Source organism: Prionailurus viverrinus, chromosome A3 (genome assembly GCF_022837055.1).
Source record: "Prionailurus viverrinus isolate Anna chromosome A3, UM_Priviv_1.0, whole genome shotgun sequence".
In the NCBI taxonomy this organism is placed as follows: Eukaryota; Metazoa; Chordata; class Mammalia; order Carnivora; family Felidae; genus Prionailurus; species Prionailurus viverrinus.
This window is the reverse complement of record NC_062563.1, coordinates 114,700,431-114,715,840: the sequence shown is the minus strand read 5'-3', so window position 1 is coordinate 114,715,840 and position 15,410 is coordinate 114,700,431. Positions and strand designations below refer to the sequence as shown.

At 36.1% G+C, this 15,410-nt stretch overlaps 1 protein-coding gene across 9 annotated transcripts in view; it reads left to right on the top strand.

The window, feature by feature from the left end:
* BIRC6 (baculoviral IAP repeat containing 6) overlaps positions 1-15,410 on the top strand; it is a 226,587-nt gene that overhangs the window by 109,237 nt on the left and 101,940 nt on the right. For all 9 annotated transcript variants that reach the window (XR_007150730.1, XM_047851564.1, XM_047851566.1 and 6 more), the window contains 7 exons: positions 176-329; positions 2,858-2,974; positions 5,346-5,500; positions 5,990-6,116; positions 9,121-9,231; positions 10,483-10,616; positions 13,691-13,818. Coding sequence is in view for 8 of the 9 variants with exons in the window: in XM_047851564.1 (XP_047707520.1) it covers positions 176-329; positions 2,858-2,974; positions 5,346-5,500; positions 5,990-6,116; positions 9,121-9,231; positions 10,483-10,616; positions 13,691-13,818 (926 nt within the window). In the remaining variant the exon portion in view is untranslated. The remainder of the gene's footprint in view (positions 1-175; positions 330-2,857; positions 2,975-5,345; positions 5,501-5,989; positions 6,117-9,120; positions 9,232-10,482; positions 10,617-13,690; positions 13,819-15,410) is intronic.

Below are 15,410 nucleotides of genomic sequence, written 5' to 3'. Positions count from 1 at the left end.
GAAAATTACTGAACTGTTCCTATAGATCATTAAAATTAGAAGTATGTTTTGGGGATTTAAAGGGGGGGAGCATGTTTATTTTGTAACCCTGTTTGAATTTAGATAGTGTAAATAATGTCACTCTTAGTGAAGAGGTAAAAATAAACCACAGTTTTATTTTTCCCACTCTTTTAAGCCAATAAGCAGTACATGGTATGACTACTGGGGTGCTGATTATGGCACCTACAATTACAACCCTTACATTGGAGGTCTTGGGATTCCTGTAGCAAAGCCACCTGCAAGCACAGAGAAGAATGGATCACAGACAGTTAGTGTTTCAGTATCTCAGGGTAAGTGGGTATTATATTCTAAGTCATGTGGTATTCTTAAAACAAGTCCTGATTTCATGTATGCTTTGGCATATGAGAAAACGAGGCTGAGTGTGTGCTCTGAGGGTTTGGTTTCCCACATGTGCCATCAGAGTGACATGGATGTGTGTTTCCGTGTCCGTTTGGAGGAGCTTCTGTTTATGGGGCATTTTGTTTCTCAGAATAACACCTCACAAAATATATTTGTGAGTTGTGTGGGATTGACAGGGACTTTAAATTGATTGTGCTTTAATGTATTTATTTTTTACCCGTAATAAACTCGTATTTTGTTTGTAAACAGATGAAACCACACTGAATATTATTTTTGCACTTTTCTAGTCATGTAGAATATATCAGAGTTTTTGTTTTTAATAAAATCTTTGGTTAAATTTTGAAACAACCATATGTTTGCTGAAATGTTGAAGTTTGATACAAAGAATATTTGCTATCCTGAACCATTTGGGAGTAAGTTGCTAGGCTTAAATATTTTTATTTTATTTGTTTTACAAATCGGGGCATTTTTTTACAAGAGCAATCAGGAAGCACATTTCATCAAAATTAGGAAACTAACATTAGTACTAACATTCATATCCCATTCCAGTTCAGCATTTGTGTTTAAATAACATCCTTTATGCTAAAGAATCCAAAGCAAAAAGATGCCTTGTATTTAGTTTTCATACCTCTTCAGTCTCATTCAGCCTGCCATAGCTCTTTTTTTTTTTTACATTTATTTATTTATCTATTTATTTATTTAATTTTGAGAGAGAGGGAGAGCGAGCAGTGGAGAGGCAGAGAGAGAGGGAAAGAGACAATCTTAAGTAGGCTCTGCAATGTCAGCATAGAGCCAGACGTGAGATTTGATCTCACAACTGCAAGATCAGACCTGAGCTGAAACCAAGAGTCAGATCCTTATCTGACTGAGCCACCCAAGCGCCCCACAGCCTGCCACAGTTCATCAGAGTTCACTTCCATGACCTTAATGCTTTTGAAGATTACAAGCCGGTTATTTTGTAAAATGTTCTTCAAAACTTGGGTGTGTGTGTTATTTCCTCATGATTATATTATGGTCATGCATCGTTGCCAGAAGTATCACTGGTATAATGCATAGATTTTCTTATGTATTCTGTTAGTTGGCTTACGATTTTAATTTGTTCCATGACTGGTGATTTGAAGTTTAATTACTTGATTTAAGGAGATTATCTGTCAGTCTTCTCCCTTATAAAGTTGTTCTTTGTCCCTTGCCAAATAAATTTTTGTGGGTGTGGGAAAGTGGTGCTTCGAAACTATTCTTAAAAATTAGTTTTATTTTTAAGTAGATTTATGGTTTTCTGTTTTATTCACTGGGTCATAATTATTATTTGTATATTTGTTGCTTAGTTTTTATTAAGGCAAAATGTGAATAACATAAAACTTACCATTTTAAACCATTTTTAAAAACTTTTTTTAATGTTTATTTATTTTTGAGAGCGAAACAGAGCATGAGTGGGGGAGGGGCAGGGGGAGAGGCAGACACAGAATCCCAAGCAGGCTCCAGGCTCTGAGCTGTCAGCATAGAGTCCATGCGGGGCTCAAACCCATGGGCCAGGAGATTATGACCTGAGCTGAAGTCAAACACTTAACCGACTGAGCCACCCAGGCACCTCCCATTTTACCCACTTTTAAGTATACAGTTTTGTGGCACTAAGTATATTCACGGTGTCTTCATTATTTATTTTGATGTTCACATTGTCCCAGATTTTCTTAAGTGGGATCTTTCTTAAGCTTATCTGTCTTTTTGATACTTTCTCATCTTTCTGTGGGTTTCCTTGTTTTCTGGCACAAGGTGCCCCAGGCTTATCATTTCCTTTTTCTTCCCTAGACTGGGGATTAACTACTTGAGCAAAAAGGGTATTTCAAAACATTTTAGTGGAAGAATGTGATTAGGAAACCAAGATTTGGGTGCTAGATATACTTAACTACAATTTCGGTGACTGTTTCTGTGTCCTCTTGGTGGACAGGGTGTGTGTGTGTGTGTGTGTGTGTGTGTGTGTGTGTTTACACACATTTGTGTCTATATTTCTAATATACATATCTGGCTGTAGTATTTTAAAAAATACTATTTTTTTAATAAATTTAAAAAATTTAAATAAGTTAAAAAAATTTAAGTTAATGTACAGTGTAATATTCCACAGGCTTCATTTTAACTTCCTCCCTTCCATTTTTGTATCTGTATTCTCTGACAATGAGGAACCTGGTTCTCATTATCCTTACCTTACTTGTTTCCATTATCATCACTTAATTTATTTGATCCACTTCTCTTTATATAACTAGTCTCCCATCTCTGGCCTCCTTTGCACAGATTTTGTTACCTGCATACTCCCTGACATACCTGATAGTCCTGACAGGTTGTTCTCCATGAGGACACATTCTTCACCCTATTCTGCATTTGGATGTCAACATTTTAGTGTAGAAAGTAGGACATGAGTAATAATTATCAAATAGCCTTTTTTTCTTTTAACTGCTCTTCGTAGCCCTAGATGCTCGCCTAGAAGTTGGACTTGAACAACAAGCAGAACTTATGTTGAAAATGATGTCTACCCTGGAAGCAGATTCCATTTTACAGGCATTAACAAATACATCACCTACATGTAAGTGAAAATCATCATTCTTAGAATATTGCAGTGAATGATTTATTTCTTGGTTGATTTTTTAAGTGCATTCAGTGAAGACAAATTTTTAAATTCCACGTGTGGTGTGAATCTGAGTAGGCTAAGTATATAGCACCTCTCCCTCACTAAGTTAGTAGCAAGTTGAGAAAAAAGACAAAGGATTAATAAATTGGGAAAGCAGAGGGGAAACAAAATGCCTCCATGTAGTACTACACTTACATTCAGTCCAAAAATCTGAGTGATGTTTTGTTATTGTGGCATTGTGAAGTTAATGAAATTCCTAGAGTTGTTTGCTTAGCTAGCTGCCTGGGAGTTCCTTCCATTATATCCGCATTTATTATAAAGTGGGTTTTTGAATACAATAATTCCCCCCCCCCCTTTTCCAAGAGACATACAAGACCCCCAGTGGATGCCTGACACCACAGCTAGTACTGAACCCTATATATACCATGTTTTTTCCATACAAACCTGTGATAAAGTTTGATTTATAAATTTGGCACAGTAAGAGATTAACAATAATAATAAAATAGAACAATTATATACTGTAATAAAGGTATGAATGTGGTCTCTCTCAAAATATGTATTCACTCTCGTGGTGGTGATTTTTGATGATAAAATGCCTGCATGGTGTAATGCAGTAGGGTGAATGACGTAGGTGTAGTGATGGAGTGTCAGGGTACCGTTGACCTTCTAACTGTATGTCAGTCAGAGGATCACCGGCCTCCTGCCTGTAGTTGACTGCTGTTCATATGATGATAACAGTTGACTGCTATTAAAAGAAACCGGAGACTGTGGAAGACAAAACTATTGATAAGGGGGCACTACTGCAGTGGCATCTTTGTCACCCTTAAAGACTAGGATGGATGTACTCTGGTTTCTCTTCAAATCGTGTAAATCTTTCGCCTTTTACCAAAGACTAGGATGGAAGAGATATATAGGGGCCTAATTGAACTGCTGAATTGAAGATTTACTGCCTGATTATCTGCATCAAAAGAGAGCAAACTTTTTATATCAAGGACCAGATAGTAAATGTTTTAGGCTTTCTGAGCTGTACAGTGTGTGTGGTAAGTACACAACTGTGACTTTGTAGTAAGTAGCCATAGACAACGTCCAAACAAATGGGCATGGCTGATTTAGAAACTGTTACACAGTCAGGTGCCTGCCAGTTTTGATCATCCGGCTGTAGTTTGCTGAAGTAGAGTGCTAGACTTGGGTGGATTGCCTCCTGTCAGGTGAGCACAGTTAAGATAGCAGCTTGTCTCTCAAAGACTTAAGATTGAGGAGCTGTGCTGAGGAGATGGTGATTCTTATTTTCCTTCACCTCCAGTAAATTACTTCACCTTCTCTGGAGCGTGGTGAGTAAAGGGGTAGATACACTAGTTAGAACCTAGGAAGAACATCATGTTCTCCTTCCCCTATGAAGGAGAGTTCACAATGCATTAGAGAAATTGGGTTTTTCAACATTTCTATGTCAAATTGAATTCTTTCACTTTGCTATTTTCATTTATTTCTCATCTTAGGGGGTATAGAAAAAAGGTGAAAGACTGAAGAAATGGTCTAGTGTTCTGTGATCTTGGTATTGGTACAATAGTATTATTGTACCTTATCTTTCATGTAATGGAGGGATCTCTTGTGTTGGGTCAGCCTCTCTGCGACGACAGACAGCTCAGTACTGACCTAAGTAGCCCTTTTCTCTGTTAAATATTTCTGATCTAAAACATTTTGTTAAAAGATGCTTTTGTAATTTGTATCTGTTCCTCTTAATATTTTATCTTTTGATTTTTATCCTGTTCAGAACTTTGTCCCCCTTTTAATAACTTTGTAAATAAACTTTTCATGGAAAACCTCTCTTAGAGTTCATATGTTTGTCTACTTCCCATGAATGTATGCTCATTTATTAGTTTGGTGTGTGACCTGGGCATCAGAATTTTTTGATGCTTCCCAGGTAATTTTAATGTGTAATCAAGGTTAAGAATCAATGGATTAGAGTCTAAATTATTCTAAAATCACTTTCTTAAGAATTAGTCAAGATTCTTCTTTTTCTTCCTTTTCCTCTTTTATTAATTAGGAAAAAATTGAAAATAGAAATTGCTAGAGAGTAATAAGGTTTTGTTCCTTTGATGGACAAGTGCTGTGAATTGGGGAGCTTCTCTCTTTGGTGATTGTCTTTTTGACCTTCAGGTAATGTTGTAAAAACAAATTTTCAAATAATATAATGATGAACCATTCTTAGGAATGCAATTAAAAAAAATTTTTTTAAAGAGCTTCACTTATCTGTACATACTAATAGCTAGTGAACATTTCTCCTGCTACTTTGTATATAAAAATCATAATTGTGTTTAATTTTCAGTATCACAGTCTCCCACTGGAACAGATGATTCCCTTCTAGGGGGTTTACAAGCAGCGAGCCAGTCCAGCCAGCTTATTATACAGTTATCATCTGTCCCAATGTTAAATGTTTGTTTCAACAAACTTTTTTCCATGCTTCAAGTCCATCATGTCCAGGTATGACTTCAGGAGAAATGGTGTATTTTTACAAGTATTGCTAGCCTAGTAAAAGGTGAAAATAACTGAGGAGATCTTTCTCAACCTGAAAGGGTGTTTTATTAATTATCTCAGATGGAAAAGTATTGGAGATCCTTTGATAACCACAGCTCCTCAGTGATAGGGTTATTTATAAGTTTTATGATTTTTAAGCTTTGTTACTTTAGTTCCAATTATATGTTGCACATACAACTATATTTAAAGACTTGAATCATCCATTTTGATTTAGAAAACTATAGGTATTAGGTACGAAATTTTAATTTAAATTTTGTTTCATCAAGAATTGTGAGATGTGTTTGCTTGCCAACTGAATTGAAGTAGCCAGAGGAAATACTTAATAAAAAAATTAATTACTCACAAGGAGTCATTCATAAGGTTTTTATTTAAACAGCATTTCGTTATATAATAGGTACTTTTTTTTTCCTCCTGTCAATTTTCACTCTTTTTCAGTTGGAATCACTTCTCCAGTTGTGGCTCACATTGAGCCTGAATTCTAGTTCATCTGGAAACAAAGAAAATGGAGCAGACATTTTTTTATATAATGCCAATCGAATACCTGTCATCTCATTAAATCAGGGTAAGATTTATTAGAAGGATGGTTATTAACATACTATAAATAAACTAAAAAGGCAGTGATTAGGGTAATGTTTACCTAATCTTTGTCATTAGGATTATAATGGTTTACTGGGAAAAAGCCTTTTTTTAATAAACTGACATTACTTAGCAGTGAAGAAAACAAAAAACTTACTCTGTGATTTGTGTTATCTTATGCCCATGTGCAACTAAAACTTGGATCGTTAATCTTTATTTCCTAAAATATTTGTCTTATTCTTCAGCTGTTCTGTTACCACTGGTATGTCTTTTGTTTGTTTTTAATGATTATTTTTTTTATTTTATTTTTTTAATTTTTTTTTTTCAACGTTTATTTTTGGGACAGAGAGAGACAGAGCATGAACGGGGGAGGGGCAGAGAGAGAGGGAGACACAGAATCGGAAACAGGCTCCAGGCTCTGAGCTGTCAGCCCAGAGCCCGACGCGGGGCTCGAACTCCCGGACCGCGAGATCGTGACCTGGCTGAAGTCGGACGCTTAACCGACTGCGCCACCCAGGTGCCCCTTAATGATTATTTTTGAGAGACAGAGACAGAGTGTGAGCGGGGGCGGGCAGAGAGAGAGGGAGACACAGAATCCAAAGCAGGCTCCAGGCTCCAGGCTCCAAGCTGTCAGCACAGAGCCCAATGCGGGGCTCGAACTCACAAACCCTGAGATCATGACCTGAGCCAAAGTCAGAAGCTTAACTGACTGAGCCACCCAGGTGCCCTTGGTATTTCTTAAAAAGGTGAATCAGCCTCATAGGAATTGATAAATTGGAGTTGGTTGTCCATTTCCTGTAGATGTTGTATTAGTAGGCAAACCATAAGAGACTCTTAAATACAGAGAACAAACTGAGGGTGGGGGAAAGGGGAAAATGGGTAATGGGCATTGAGGAGGGCACTTGTTGGGATGAGCCCTGGGTGTTGTATATAAGCAATGAACCACAGGAATCTACCCCAAAAACCAAGAGCACACTTTACACACTGTATGTTAGTCAATTTGACAATAAATTACATTTAAAAAAAGAAAAAAAGTTGTGCTAGTTAGGGATGCCTGGGTTGCTCAGTCAGTTAAACGTCCGACTTCGGCTCAGGTCATAATCTCATGGTTTGTGAGTTCAGGCCTTGTGTTGGGCTGTGTGCTGACAGCTCAGAGCCTTGTGTCTCCCACTTTGTCTGCCTCTACCCCACTCATGCTCTGTCTCTCTCTCTCTCCCTCAAAAATAAACATTAAAAAATTTTTTTAAGAGTTGTATTAGTTAACTTTTGGGTGTGTGTGTGTGTGTTTGTTTTGGACAAATGCAAGAGTGTGGATATAATGGGAGTAAAATAATACCCTTCTATAGAAATAGAATTAGTCTTTGGCTCTGGCTGCAGGAATCTATTTAGTTTTATTTTAAGAAAAGTGTAAATGGTCATCTATTTCCGGTGCTTTCTTCCTAGGGGGGTGCATTTTCTATTCACATGGCTATCAGGTTGGTCTTTAGTCCCACTGGCTGAACGGTTCTACTTAGATCTGCGTTGTCTTGGCAAGAGCCAACCTGCTTTAATTAAGAGGTTTTCATCTCTTCCACTGTACTAATAATTAATTATAAGTTGTGCTCTTTTTTATTGTGAAAACCCTTACACATAAACAAAGTTGATGAGTAAAAAAGTAAATAACTGTTCATTATTATCATCAGATATCTGGTTAGTATTCAAATTTCTAGTTGTCTCAACTGTTCCAAATTTTTAAAACTTGAAATAGACTCCATATAAGGTCCACATGTTTTAATTATATTTCTTTAATCCTTAAGCTGTATCGGTTCTTTCCAGATCTTTTTTTTTTTTTATCCCCTTAATAAAGTCATTTGTCAAAGAAGTTTGGTTGTTTTTCAGGATTCCCAGGTTCCTGATTTTTCGTGATTGTATCTCCATGCTGTCCTCTCTATTTCCTATAAATGGTAGTTAGACCTGGAGCTTAGTATTTTTTTAAAAGGCAATTTCAAAGGTAGCCTCTATTTTTACATTATTAACACACTGATGCTGAATGCCATTAATAATTCATTAGAGGTTTCAAAATGAGGATAGTCTATTTCTGTCACTTTTTCATTTTAGTTGAAATACTTACAAAAAGAGAAATTTTCTTTCATAGGCTATTCTCTCACCCTCTGTTGGTACAGTTTGTATAATAGAGGCAAGGAAAATGCCAGAACTTCCTTAATTTTTAAAATGACTATTTAGTTTCTTTAATAAATATCTGTGTAAGTTCAGGGATTTAAAAATATTTTTCTATTAAAATTGTTATGGATATTGATGCTAAAATTTTGCCATTTGTGGCCAGTTCGGTGCTCCTTTCTTTTGTTTTAAATACGTGACTGGGTTTTTGTTAGCCTTTAAAGTGTGGTAAATATTTCAGTCTGTTTATATTTTGGCCTGAAATCTGGAATCAGCCATTTTTCAAGGGTGTTTTAAGAGCACAGTGTGGGCACTGAATTATGTTTGTGCATTTGAATAATTTCTTTGGCTTCTCCAGCTGCCGTTAAGTGCTTCACACTTAACCTTGCAAGTGACCTAATTTTTGTTGTGGTTTCTGCTTTTGTTGTGAAGTTGTATTGGTTTTCAGAGGTTTTACCCCATCCCTGTTTTTCCAGTGTCCCCTGTTATTTTCAGCTTTAGGTCTTATAGAATGTGAAGAGTTTTAGTAAAGCTGTGTTGCAGTAGAAGTGCCTGTAGTTTGAGAAGGACAGCATGTTTATAGTGATAACATGTTATTTTATGGATTGTGGGCAGAGCTTTAAACTTAGCCTTAAAACATTATTTTATTTCTTAATTCTTTAGTGATATTTAACAGGGAACTCTTTTCATTTGTATGTTTTGAGGCCACTAGGTAGTGAATTGATGTAAAGAAATAGTGTCGTATTTTAAATTTATCTGTTTCATTTTTAATTCTTAATAAACATGTGGTTATCGTTAATTAAAAATGTCCTCCCCTTCTCTTTTCTGTATAGCGTCCATAACTAGCTTTCTCACCGTGTTAGCTTGGTATCCCAACACTCTTCTCCGGACATGGTGCCTTGTGCTTCATAGTCTAACTCTCATGACAAATATGCAGCTGAATCGTAAGTTTAGAGATTTATTCCTTTAAATCTCTCACACATACTTTTTTATCCTTACTATCAGATTCTCAAGATTTTTGTAAGAAGTGATAGAGTTGTGAAGATTATGTTCCTTCTTTGACTGTGCCTCTTCTGAATTTATTCTTAAATATCTTAGGCTTTGTGCCTCTTTACTTTGACAATTTACTCTCATTTGCCATCACAAGTTCAAATCATAGTTTTTCTTTCTAAAACCTTACTACTTATTAAAACAAAACTGATTGCTTTTAGAGTACAAATATTTACTGTTTTATGTTTGTTATTCTTTTTAAAGGATCTTTGTGCTTAAAAGTGATTTACTTATTATTATAATCCTGAGCATATATGATTAGATTGCTAGGTTTTTGTTTCCACATCTAGATCCCTTCTATGTTATCTTCTGTAGTGCATATTGGTTTTACTTTTCACATTTAAGTCTGGATTTAATCTGACATTCTGGAGATTGTTGTTGAGATAGGGATGAAAGTTCAGACTAGAAAACAAGGACTCACCATTTGTGAATTGAAATCCTCATTCTCTCTAGATTATGACAAGAGGTGGGTAAATTTCATCCCCATTCTTTGTGGGGTTAATTTCACTAAATAGAAAGCTCTGTCACATTGATAAATATATCAGCTTAAATCATTGTTTCGCATCAAAGCGCTATTCCTTTTTTTCATTTCAAATATACTTTCCAAATATGGCATCAAAAGTATCACTGTCTCATATTGAAGATACCAGCTCAAAGGATGTTTTAGTCAATTCAGAAAACGGGTGTGTTACCTGTATACCTTTGGACATTATACAACCTTTGTGGTACTGACTTGCAAAAATGAATAGTGTTTGCATAGATTTATCTGAGATTTATCCGAAAAGTAGGTCCCTATTTCTGAAAGAGGGAAATAATTACCAAGAATAGGCTCACCAAAAGCTCAGTAAGCATTTATTTATTTCTTTTCCAATTTCTTTTCCACTTGACTATATACTAAATAAGATGAACTTTAAACCAGCTATTTTTTATAGTCAGATTAAGAGAGAGGCCAGAGGAGATCCATGATAGATGAAAATACAGAATGAGCCCAACACAGTCAATGCAGTAGAGTTTCAGACCCTTTTAATCAAACTAACTCCCAGGAATATGTGAGTTTTCCTTGAAACTAAAAGAGATTTGAGGTACCACATTTCCATTCTTTCAGGGTCCATTTGTTAAGAGCATTTTTAAAAAATGTTTTACAGCTGGTTCAAGCAATGCCATTGGAACTCAGGAGAGTACTGCTCATCTGCTGGTTTCAGATCCAAACCTGATTCATGTATTAGTGAAATTTCTTTCTGGCACCAGTCCACATGGAACAAATCAACACAGTCCGCAGGTACGATGTCTTTTCAAAACTAGTGATAGATCCAGACAGTTCAATAAATATATTATATTTGTAAAGAAAAACTTAATGTAACTAATAAAATTTACATTGCTTAGGTATTAAATGATATTGTCTTATATTTCAATGTAATAAAATGTTTTGAATGGTATATAATAATAGTTATACTGAAACTGAAGCACAGCAGGTAGTAAATTTTCACTTGAATTTTTACTGGATTTATAAGCAGATGTGTATTTTTGGCATTAATTTTGGGCTAATATAAGAAACATCCTGAAAAAATACTTACCTGAAAGTCATGGAAACATTTAAGAAATCTTGGAATTAAAAAAGTTTTGTTTTGTTTTGTTTTTGAGTGAGAGAGGGCACAACTGAAGGAGGGTTATAGAGAGAGGGAGAGAGAGAGAGAGAATCCCACAAGGGGCAGAGAGAGAGACAAGTGGAAGCTCATGAACCATGAGATCATGACCTGAGCCGAAGTCAGATGCTTAACTAACTGAGCCACCCAGGCACCGCAGGAATTTAAAAAGTTGTTTAAAACTAATGTACCATGTTTAGTGATCTCAACTACTAATATTGATAATCCACCTAACAACCTTTTTATAATATTAAATGTTATTTAAAAAAATAGCAGGTTGTATTGCTCAGGGCTTATAAACAATTTTAGTCTCATTATAAACTTCCTTTATATCAGTTTAATTTCTTGTTATAATATATTGCTTTTTAAAATATTCCTACATCATTATACTACTTTTTTTTTTTTTTTTTTTTAAAGAGAGAGAGAAAGAGAGCATGAGCAGGGGCGTGGCAGAGAGACTCTCAAGCAGGCTCCATGCTCAGTGCAGAGCCCGATGTGGGGCTTGATCTCAATGACCGTGAGATCATGACCTGAACCAAAACCAAAAATTGGACACTTAACTGAGACACCCAGTCGCCCCTATTATATTTCTTTTTATATGATATAAACTTAGTTTTCATAGCATCTTTTTAGTGGAGGCTATGCAACATTATCATCTTTTAAATTTATACATTTTTCTCTGGATTTGCCATTAGACAAAATCTCATTTAGTTGTGTAATCTGTAATAATACCATCCTTTCTAGTGTTTCATTTATTCAGTAAGTTTTTAAAAATGTTTATTTATTTTTTAGAGAGATAGCATGAGTGGGGTAGAGGCAGAGAGAGAGGGAAGGAGAGAATCCTAGGCAGGCTCCATACTGTCAGCACAGAGCCTGATGTGGGGCTTGAACTCACAAGCTGTGAGATGATGACCTGAGCTGAAATCAAGAGTCAGGCTCTTAACCAACAGAGCCACCCAGGTGCCCCTGTTCAGTAAGTTTTTACGAGGCTTCTATGTGCTAGGTCCAGGTATTGTTCTAGGTACTAGGGATTATAAGTAGTTACCAAGACCAAGTTCTCTGCCTTCTTGGATTTTAAATTCTGTTGGGTACATTTAGTCAGTACTCTCGTACTGTACATACTTAAGTTTTGTAGAACACAGTGAAACGAGCAAGACAAGCATGAAAACAAGGGAGAAAAAACTATTATATTTAGATTGGGCCAGAGTTTTGGTGGGAGCAGAGGCATATTATCAAGTGATTATTGTACATAGAGATTTATGAATTGGGAATGTGAAGATTCCTGGGATCATTGATTCTAACTTCATTATTTTACATATATGAAGAAATGCAGTATCTGCATTGCCCACAATTACAGAACTTGTTGGTTGTAGAGCGAGATTTAATACCATTGTATTAAATAGGGGTTTTTCTTCCTGTTTTTTGTTTTTTGTTTTTTTTTTTAAAGGCAGAATAAGTTATTAAAGATCAAGCTTTCCTCCAAGATCTTAGTTTTGGTTAAGAATGCTGTGACTTGGGTGCTTAGTATTAGAAATTAAGTTTATCTAACTTTAAAACAGTTTGAAGCATTACGTTGCATTTTGTTTTACCAAAACTCCTCAAGGTTTTTGTGATCATAACAAATTGAGATTGAATAAGATTGTATGGAGAAGTATTAAAAAACATTCCAAAACATACCTCAGTTACTTAGTATGTTTTTCATTATCATTTCTTTCATTGACAAGATACAATGTTTGGGAAAGCATTTTTTTATTAATTGGTACAGGTTTGTACCTTTGGAGTCTTTGTGATTTTGGTTTTTTCATCCACTTTCGTATTTGCTCTGCTAGTCATTAGAAGCATGACCAGTTGTGGATCACTTAACCTCTTTGAGTGCTTCTGTGAAATAGGTATTTAGTAAGGTGGTTGGTGAAAATTAGTGCAAAAGTTCTTTTTTTTTTTTTTTTTAATTTTTTTTCAACATTTATTTATTTTTGGGACAGAGAGAGACAGAACATGAACAGGGGAGGGGCAGAGAGAGAGGGAGACACAGAATCGGAAACTGGCTCCAGGCTCTGAGCCATCAGCCCAGAGCCTGACGCGGGGCTTGAACTCCCGGACCGCGAGATCGTGACCTGGCTGAAGTCGGACGCTTAACCGACTGCGCCACCCAGGCGCCCCAGTGCAAAAGTTCTTTGTACTTTTATGAATAATTGTGGGTATATTTCTTGTGTAATTCAGATGAATTTTTTTCTGTCTTGAGTTACATAAACCTACTGTTCTAAACTGTAAGTTCTAAACCATAATGCTAAAATTATTGATACTAGAATTTATGGTTTTGGGGGCACCTGGGTGGCTCAGTCAGTCGAGAGTCCAACTTTGGTTTAGGTCATGATCTCATGGTTCATGAGCTCGAGCCCTGCGTCAGGCTTGCTGCTGTGTGTGCAGATCCCACTTCAGATCCTTTGTCCCCCCTCTCTCCCACTCATGCATGCATGGTCTCTGTCTTTCTATCTCAAAAATAAACGTTAAAAAAAGGATTTATAATTTTAAGTTTAAAATATATCAAAACCTAAGCAAGTTGGTTTCTTGCTATCACTGTTAATATTTCGTTCTTCATATGAAAAGTTCAAAGAGTATAGTGCTTGACTTAATGCTTGATGCTTTTTAAATGAATAACTCTATAAATGGTATCAGTAAAAAGTTTTCAATGGCATTAATTTCTCTTCAGGTTGGTCCAACTGCTACACAAGCTATGCAAGAATTTCTTACCCGATTACAAGTGCATCTTTCTTCAACATGTCCTCAGATATTCAGTGAATTTTTGCTCAAGCTAATTCATATACTTTCTACAGAAAGGTAAATTTCAATGTATGCATGTATTCTTGATGTAGAAGTAATAAGTAATCCTCTAAATAAACTTTGCTTTACCATTTGTTGGGGGTTAATGTGGGAACAGATCAACAGTAGAGTAGGGATTAAGGGGGAAGGATTTATCCATTTCTCTCCTGACTTTTCATTCCATTCCATTCTGGCTCTCTAGATTCTTGAACTCTTTGAAAGAAACGCAGTGTGTTAAATCTCTGCTTGCTTTTAATGTTTTCATAGATAAGTGAAATTTATTTGAAGCTGTTAAAATTTTTCTAGAATACAGATAGAATATTAAAGCTACCAAAGATTTTATTTCAAACCAATATGTAAGAAAACCTGAGAAAGATAGCTTACAAAAGAAAATTACACACCAGTCTCCTTGAGAAATCCTAAATAAATTTATTATCAATATTGGGCAATACATTAAAAGAGTAAATTGTGACCATGGTGGGTTTATTCTTTTTTTTTTACTTTTGGCTTAAAACAATAGAAATTTATTACCTCTCAGTTTTTGAGGCTAAAAGAATGCAATCAATGTGTTTGCAGGGGAGAATTCTTCTTTGCCTTTTCCTAGCTTCCATTGGTTGCCAGAAATTCTCAGTGGTCCTAGACTTGTAGATGCATCATTCCAATCTCTGCCTCCACCTTCATGTGGCACTTCTTCTCCTATGTCTTTGTGTCCAAATTTCCCTTTTCTTTCTTTCTTTCTTCTTTTTTTAAATTTTATTTTTAATTTTTTAAAATTTACATCCAAATTAGTTAGCATATAGTGCAACAATGATTTCAGGAGTAGATTCCTTAGTGCCTCTTACCCATTTAGCCCATCCCCCCTCCCACAACCCCTCCAGTAACCCTCCGTTTGTTCTCCATATTTATGAGTCTCTTCTGTTTTGTCCCCCTCCCTGTTTTTATATTATTTTTGTTTCCCTTCCCTTATGTTCATCTGTTTTGTCTCTTGAAGTCCTCATATGAGTGAAGTCATATGATTTTTGTCTTTCTCTGACTGACTAATTTCACTTAGCATAACACCCTCCAGTTCCATCCACGTCGTGGCAAATGGCAAGATTTCCTTCTTTTTTTTTTTTTTTTTTTTTTTTTTTTTTTTAAATTTTTTTTTTCAACGTTTATTTATTTTTGGGACAGAGAGAGACAGAGCATGAACGGGGGAGGGGCAGAGAGAGAGGGAGTCACAGAATCGGAACCAGGCTCCAGGCTCTGAGCCATCAACCCAGAGCCCGACGCGGGGCTCGAACTCACGGACCGCGAGATCGTGACCTGGCTGAAGTCGGACGCTTAACCGACTGCGCCACCCAGGCGCCCCAAGATTTCCTTCTTTTTGATTGCCGAGTAATAACTCCATTGTGTATATATACCACATCTTCTTTATCCATTCATCCATCGATGGACATTTGGGCTCTTTCCATACTTTGGCTGTTGTTGATAGTGCTGCTATAAACATGGGGGTGCACGTGTCCCTTCGAAACAGCACACCTGTATCTCGTGGATAAATGCCTAGTAGTGCAATTGCTGGGTCGTAGGATAGTTCTATTTTTAGTTTTTTGAGGAACCTCCATACTGTT